We start from the raw sequence: 8,561 nt of genomic DNA on the forward strand, positions 1-8,561 counted from the left end.
ACATTGGAGTATTGTGTTTAATAAAACTTCTTCCTTTCCAATCACAGTATGATTAATTTTACTACTTGTTTTCCAAAAATGTTTTGTCCAAGAATTATTTGTTTAGGTAAGAATACAGAAGAGCAGAGTCTGTCTAACTGATCACTGTACAGTTGAATATAAAAACAAAATTGACTGAGCTTCATGTTTCTTGTTTTCTCACCCCACAGAAGCAAATAGTTCTGGCTTAATATTAAGTGTGTATACTTCCATAAAGTATTGCTGCAGCAATATGATATGGTGATTTTAACCACAGTTCTCTCTCTGCAGGGGGACACAAGCACAAATCCATATGGAGGATGAATCTCCTCCTTCTCAAGGAGTCAGTGTCAAGGTCAGAGTGTGAATTTGTGTTGAGAATTCCGTACTGCTCTACTCAAAAGGAAGAAGCTTGGTTCCATTTATCAGTAGCTTAGTACATGCTAGTAGCTTTCAAAATAAACAAAAAACCAAAACTATAGGTAGGAAAATGATCCTAGCGAAAGAAATGTTGCTTATGTGATCCACAAAATATTAGAAGAACAAGATATTCATTTTAACTAGGTTGAATTGCTCCTTTGGCTTACAAGGCTGGTTTAATTTAATATTAAGTTCTAAAGTTACATGTTCCAGCCTAATGTTTCAACAACATAAACTTGTTAGAATTAACTTTTGTAGCATAATTTGATGTAAAAACTTCCTCCCATTTTTCTCTTCTATTTGCTTTGAATGCTCTGCATGTAAAACTTAATGAAACATCATACCGATTTTGAGCTTAATGATGATGCCTTTTAAGGTGATCTGTAAGACAAATAAAACTGAATAACCAGCTTTCAAACTGATTGCTGAGGTCAAATGAAGTGTAGAAGTTTTAGGAATTCTTGAGGCATAACTGGTACACCTTTGGGATAGGTAGCTGGACCATATGAAATCTCAAATTCTGGTAGACCAGAAAGACTCTGTCTTTCATGACTTTGTGCAACATAATGAGGGAACTGATCACTTATGGGACATAAATATTGGCAGGCTGATAGTTCAAGCTGGTTTTTGTATTTTTGGGACAAAATATAATGGAGAGGTGTGGGAGAGGAGAAAATCTTGAAAGGTGAGAGAATATCTCTTACTGAGTTGAATGTAATAATTCCAGAGACAGGATTTAGATTATGGGTATTTTTTAGTCTGATAAAGTTTGTTGTTATTTCTATTGTAAAAAAAAAAAACAAAACACCAGTATCATAAGTGTTTCCTAGGGTGCTTTTTATAATAGTGGATTTTTTTCCTTCAGTGTATTATTTTAATGTTAAGAAATGCTACAGTTTGGGTTTTTTTAACCTGTTAATTATGAGGGTAAAACATGAGTCCTTTGTAGAAGGAGGTTACAGAAAAAAACCTGTTCTATTTAAGATGAATGCGTTCTGACCCACTGTGCGCTTGGAATTTAGAGCCCACATTTTAAAGAAACGAGTATGTTATTCCAGTAAGGGAATCTGTGCAATTGAAGGGCATCCTGACTGTCCTTTTGAACCTCAGGCTCCATCAGTCTTGAGCAAAAGTGGGATGTAGTTTTGTTGATGCAATTGGAAGACTAGTCTGTGATGCTTTCAGTATTCATTGTCATATTTTAAAAGTGCCCAAAATCCTCCTTAGAATTAATGCTAACTTCTTGACATAAAACAAATTGTTCTGTGAACAGCAGATGGATGATCCAATTCCATACAGATGCATGTCCTTCATCCATTACAACCCTGCTATGTGTCATGGAGGACAGCATTTGCTAGGACTAGTGTGGACCTACTTGCTTGCTGACTTATTTCATAACATACATGTCTGATTGTCCAGCTGCCTACTGCCAAATGGATTGTGTCAGCAGAATCTTACTTCCCTTTCACTTGCAAATTTGGCTGAAATTGGTCAGTTATTTGGTGTGAGGAGATGGGGAAAGAACTAGTGTGATCAAAACCACAGCTTTTCTTTAGGGAAGATGGCCAACCCTCCTTTTCCTTCCTCAGAAGTATACTATAAAGAAATGTGTGATTAACTGCTATTTGTGTAAAGATTTTAATTCAGGATTAATTTAAGGATCATATCTTTAGTTTCAAACATTATCTAGGTTTCTGTGTACATTTTTTCATAGTAAGTGATACTAATCAAAAAAGCAATATCCTTATGACTGACATAACATGCTTCAGACTCCCAACTAGAATTTATTTGCATCTTTATTTCAGTCAGAGGTATGAAAAATTATATTCTATAGCAGATCATTTTGTAAGTCTGCTACTTGCTAGAAATAAACTAATGATGCATTCCTCACTGTTACGTGGTGAACTACATAATGCCTGTGATAGGCAAAATCTGTTCTTGCTTACCTTCTGATCTGGCAAGTAATGCTGCTTTTCTTTCATGTCCAGAGCCTGTTTTAATTTCAGTAAAGAAAATTTGGTGCATGCTGCATGCAAAATTTCCTATTAAATTTTGATACTGCAACATTTTTCTGATTCATGCTATACTAAAGCAGTAGAAATATTGCATGAGATTCAGACATTAGCTTGACTAGTTTTAATGTTTGGAGAGATATCTGTTTTTCTTTTCCTTTAACTATAAACTTGTCATTTGTCCTTCGCTAAGATGGAAAATGCTCAATTATCTTTTTTTCTTTTATTATATGTCTATTTATATAAATGCAAATATTTTTAGGAAGTCCCAAAGATTCAATAATTGTTGAAACACAGAAGTAAATTTCAGAAGTAAAGGAGAAAGTAAAAATTTTCTCAACTTTTCTCAAGTTTCCATTTTCAATGCATGAAAACAAATGTGTATATTTTTCAAAGATAAGTATATTCTTGGGCAGATTTTTTATGGTTTCTTCTTTTAACAGTAATTTTAGCACCAGAGGAAAAGACACAAATTATTTTCAAGTTTTGAATGTATACTTTACACTTTGTATTAGAATCCTCTTTATTGAATTATATAAGTTAGCAGTTATGTTGTATGAATATAGTGAAAATACGATCTCACCATTTAACTTCTTATATGATACTTTTCTCCATGCATATAGATCCTTTCTTTCCGGATCACGATATAGTTTATTTGTTTATTTTAATGGCTTCCCTCCAAGTGTTGTTCTAGAATTAAAATACTGATTTGTGGTTGAGAAAGGAGATGGTGGTGTTTCTCTAAATTTATCCTTTTTTACTGTGCAAAGGTATGCATTTCTCTTTGTCTAGGTATTTGATATCATTTTTTATAATATCAGGTCTTGGAGGCAACATTATTGTCAGCCCTGAAGATGCTGGATGTTGGGAAATGGCCAATTTTTTCTCTCTGTTCCCAAGAGGAGCTCAAATTAATTCGTCAAGCCTGTGTATTTGGCAGTGCTGGTAATGAAGTGTTGTATGCAACTGAAAATGACGAGGTAATTGTCCAACAGTGTGTATGAACATGACATATTTAGTCATTTATGTATCAAGTCATTCTGAAAGCCAGTACTATGATAGTATACCTAGAAAAAGTTGCATGCAAAAATGCCTGATCATTTGGATTGCTACTAAAACATTTTCAATTCAAATTAATGGCTTCCTACCACAATTAGAGGATAAAGAGAAGATGGAGTTAGACATTTCTTGGAGGTGCATGGTGACAGGGTGAGAGGCAATGGACACAAAGTGGAAGATGGAAGATACTGATTCAGTATTAGGAAAAAAAATGACGATGAGAGTGGTTAAATCCTGGAGAGGTTGTGAGATCTTTTCCTTGGAGGTGTTCAAGATTTGGCTGGACATGGCCTTGAGTCAACTGATCTATTTAGATCCTTGTTGATCAGGGGGTTGGACTAGTTGACCTTTGGAGGTCCTCCATTCCAACCTAAATTATGATTCTGTGATTCTTTTATAACAGGTTTTTGTGCTTGGCATGAACTGCAGCGGGTGTTTGGGAACAGGTGACATGCAGAGCACTATTGAACCAAGGAGGTTAGATTCTCTATGTGGCAAAAAGATAGCCTGTCTGAGTTATGGAAGTGGCCCTCATGTTGTACTTGCTACAGAAGGTAAAGTATGATCTGAATACTGCTTTTTCAGATACATCCACTTTAATTAGTCCAGCAGGTGTGAAAGTTCTGTGCTGGTAACGTAAGAGAGGAATTGGGATAGACATTCTGTGCTGTCAAGTCCAACGTATTTTCATTGGTGAACATGACATGTCAGCTAGCTCTGTTCATAGCTAGTTCTTTTCAAAAGTTTTTCAAGCTCTGCTTTGATCTTGTTACTACTTCTGGAAGTTTTTTTTTTTTACTTTGCAGTGAAGTTTTGAACTTCTGATTGCTTTTGAAATGCATTAGTGGCTACATTATACCCATATGTTCTTGTGCCAACATTTAGCTAAAATGCATCTTTTGCCTCCTGTACCTACTTTTGGATATGCTTTAAAGACCAGTTACATTGCCTCTCAGACTTTTGTTTTCTGTTGTCTCATTGACACTCTATTATCCACATCATGCTAGTGGCCCTTCTGTTCATAATCAAGTACGTTATTCTTGAAGACAAATGACTAATATCATGTTCCCAGTGAGGTTCTGTTAGAGCCTGATTGATGATGTTAAAGTTTGTCTCTCTTTCTCCATTAATGAGATGAAATCTTTTTGAGTGGTCTAGATTAGATGACTAAGGGTAGATGAGGGGAATTGTATTGTAAATGTGTGACTGTTCTTTATATTCAATTACATTCCACCACTTTCTCCAGTCTTCAGGGTAAACCATTCTGGATGCTTTTTATATATGTATCTGTATTCTTCTGAGCTTTGTTGCTGGCAGATCTCACTGACACACTCATACTCCATACACATGAACTGAAGTATTGCAAAAGAACAGGTCCAGCACTGATCCTTAATGATTTTTGCTTATAATTTCATTTGCATGAATAACTTCCATTCAGCACAGCCTCTTTTAACCTACCTTTCAGACAGCCCTTACATATTTCACAATACTTGTGTTAATTACTATCATTTCCAGTTTATATTGTATGTTTCTCTGTGGCTGTTTCACCTGTTTACTGAAATTTGTATTCTCATGTTGGTGAAAGGAAGAGAAGGTTGTTTGCTTTTGACAGGTTAAAGTAATTATATTTAACCTGTTATTGTAGAGAAATACTGGTTTAGTGTAGCACATTTTGCCTTTGTAGTTCTAAGGGAGCCCTTCTTAGGGGTAAGGAGTTTGGTGATATTTTTAGAAATCTGATGGAGTTGTATGTCAAACCTAGCTCTCCTGCAATAATGGTGTAATTTAGGTTTAGCAAATGATGATGATGATAGACCAGATGAATGTAGGACAGCTATTTTTCAAGTCCTGCACTACTGTAACTAGAGGACACTTGATTTAAAACAGATGAAAGAAAGTGAGTATGAAAGGGTGTTAGCTTCATGGATAATGGGCCAATATATGTACATTAAAGAGAATCAAAAGTACCTGGTAATATCTGTACTCTAGCGATTGTAAATGCTTGGGAACTGCAAAAAGTGACCAGGCTCATGTTTCCCTTAAAGAGCAGCTTTTTTCTATTGCCCACTGGAGACAGAATTTTGCACTAGGTGGACCATCAGTCTAAACCAGTCAGACATTTCTTGCATTCTTAATTTTACTAGCATGTTTCTCAAAATACAGGACATGAATAGTATGTTTAAATAATAAGTAAATAATAGTATGTTTATTAATAAGTAATAATGAGTTTTTCTTACAAGCATCTTCATGTATACTGTAAAGGAATGAAAGCTTGTTATTTGAATTTTCCAAAGTGGGAAACAGTGCCAAGGCATAGACAAGAAATTTTGATTGATTGTCAGTAACAAAGAAATTGAAATGGGGACTCCTGACTGTCATTTCATCCTTTTCTTTTCTGCATTGCACTATGTCCTTTCTTTTAGCTACGTGATTTTCTTTACCAAGATTATGGTGGTACTATCCTTTTGATCAACACTATGTGAAGGTAGCATTGGTATGTCCATAGGCTTAAGAGCCCCAAAGGGCATATATGTTTATACACACTTAAATATGTATATTGTTACTGAATTTGACTTTTCAGTTTGTAATTTTGTGTTGTGTACTCATTGGAAAAACAGAGACTTTAAACCAGCTTTTTACATTTTTATTATAGAAGGAGAAGTGTATACGTGGGGTCACAATGCTTATAGTCAGTTGGGCAATGGTACAACAAATCATGGTTTCGTTCCCTGTCAAGTCTCTACTAACTTGGTGAACAAGAAAGTCATTGAAGTTGCCTGTGGCTCTCATCATTCTATGGTGTTAACATCTGATGGAGAGGTGAGAATAGCTGAAATAAATCTTTCTTTTCTCTTAATGAAATTCACTTATGTGAGAAACAGGAAAACATTCTGCAGCTAGAGCATTAGACCTTTCTTCTTGCTATCCTCACAGTGCTGATGCAATGCAAATGTTTCATAAAAATGGAAAACCTGTTAGGGTCCAACTGCTTTGAAGTGCATGCAGAACATTGATTTTTGTACCATATCTGCTTGTAATAAGAAATTATAATTTCTTTCTAGAGGGCAGCCAGTTCCTTCCTATGCTATACTCTACTGTAAATGCTTAATGGTGTTAAAGCCGGTATTAATATAAATCATGTTCATGTAAGGAGTTCTACCCACCAAAGTAAAATGTTTTCTGTCATTTACTTTGAGGTGCCATTTGTGTCCAGTTAGCCATTCTACTTTGGGTTCTGAAAAACTAGCAGTGAATTCTTCCAGCATTAATGCAACTGTCATGTTGCCTCTTACCTTTGATTGGAGGAACGTAAAAGAATGGAATATGTAAATATTATGAGTGGCATATTTTTGATAGAAACAATTAAATTGTAAACCTATGTATCTGCCTAGATCTTTAAAAGAATACATCCACTTGAACTCAAAATGTAATTTTTTATGCATATAACTTTTTTCTCTCTTGAATATGTACTTTGAACTGTATGTTATATAGCCTTCTTTTATGACAATTTTCTTGCAACAGGTATACACGTGGGGTTATAATAACTCAGGCCAAGTTGGATCTGGTTCAACAGCTAATCAACCAATTCCTCGAAGAGTTACCAGCTGCCTACAAAATAAAATAGTAGTTAATATAGCTTGTGGACAGATGTGCTCTATGGCTGTGGTGGAAAATGGAGAGGTAAGAAACTTTAAGTGAATTTTCTGACTGAATTTTGTTTTATGTAATATCATGGGATGTAGATAATTTCAAACCTGTCAATAATGAGCTGCTACTCAGAAAACAAGTATACGTTTCCAGACTCCCTCAAATCCACTTGCTTATACTGCTTATAAAAACCTTTGTCATAAGTTGTCCTGCACATTCTGACATACGTAAGCACATCTTCCTATCCATGCTGATTATGGTTTCTTCTTTAGAAAGGAGGTGGAGTGAAACAGGGAAAATTGTTCCCTAATATTTTGTTTATGGCTTTTTGGTTTATGAGATTACTCATAAAATTTAGCAGCTATTACTTTGTATCAACTATTGAAGTTGGCTTTGAATTGAAAGAATTCAAGTATCAAATGTCAAATTTACTTGAAAAAACAGTTCTGAAGTAAAAATAGCATTGTGAAGGTCAGGAGATTTTTACAAATTTTGGGATTAAATCAGGTTCCAGAGAGAAGTCCTGCAGTGATCAAAAGGGACTTCAGGGCACTGGGGCAACTGGTTGAAGGATCAGGAGCACAGGTAGTGTTTTCCTCAATCCCTACAGTGGCAGGGAAGAATACTGAAAGGAACAGGAAAACACACCTGATCAACACGTGGCTCAGGGGCTGGTGCCATCGGAGGAATTTTGGCTTTTTTGATCATGGGGAGGTTTACACGGCACCGGGCCTGCTGGCGGCAGATGGAGTCCAGCTGTCTCACAGGGGGAAAAGGATCATTGCTCGTTTGGGCCCTCATTGAGAGGGCTTTAAACTAGGTTCGAAGAGGGAAGGGGATAAAACCAGGCTCACTAGAGATGAGCCTAGGGGTGGCGTGCCGATGCCGGGGGCGAAATCGATAGCCCAGCTCAAGTGCATATACACCAATGCACGCAGCATGGGCGGCAAACAAGAGGAGCTGGAAGCCATTGTGCAGCAGGAGAGATATGACTTAGTCGCCATCACAGAAACATGGTGGAGTGACTCTCATGACTGGAGTGCTGCAATGGATGGCTACAGACTCTTCAGAAGGGACAGGCGAGGAAGGAGAGGCAGTGGGGTGGCCCTGTATGTTAGGGAGTGTTTCGACTGTATAGAGCTCAACGATTGTGATGATGGTACGGTTGAGTGTCTATGGGTAAGGATGAGGGGGAAGGCCAACGAGGCAGATATCCTCCTGGGAGTCTGTTATAGACCACCCAACCAGGACGAAGGGGCGGATGAAGCGTTCTATAAGCGGCTGGCAGAAGTCTCTCAATCGCTAGCCCTTGTTCTCGTGGGGGACTTCAACTTCCCGGACGTCTGCTGGAAATACAACACGGCAGAGAGGAAGCAGTCTAGGAGGTTCCTGGAGTGTGTGGAA

General features: G+C 36.9%; 1 protein-coding gene across 1 annotated transcript in view; it reads left to right on the forward strand.

Annotated features, from left to right (window-relative positions):
- Window positions 1–309: 309 nt before the first annotated feature.
- Window positions 310–8,561, forward strand: part of LOC103897176 (RCC1 and BTB domain-containing protein 2) — a 28,108-nt gene continuing 19,856 nt past the window's right edge. Inside the window, exons 1-5 of the mRNA XM_009277151.1 lie at window positions 310–373; window positions 3,272–3,430; window positions 3,913–4,063; window positions 6,163–6,329; window positions 7,032–7,190. Coding sequence (XP_009275426.1) covers window positions 332–373; window positions 3,272–3,430; window positions 3,913–4,063; window positions 6,163–6,329; window positions 7,032–7,190 — 678 coding nt within the window. The 5' untranslated portion in view covers window positions 310–331. The remainder of the gene's footprint in view (window positions 374–3,271; window positions 3,431–3,912; window positions 4,064–6,162; window positions 6,330–7,031; window positions 7,191–8,561) is intronic.

Source organism: Aptenodytes forsteri, unplaced genomic scaffold (genome assembly GCF_000699145.1).
Source record: "Aptenodytes forsteri isolate BGI_AS27 unplaced genomic scaffold, ASM69914v1 Scaffold145, whole genome shotgun sequence".
In the NCBI taxonomy this organism is placed as follows: domain Eukaryota; kingdom Metazoa; phylum Chordata; class Aves; order Sphenisciformes; family Spheniscidae; genus Aptenodytes; species Aptenodytes forsteri.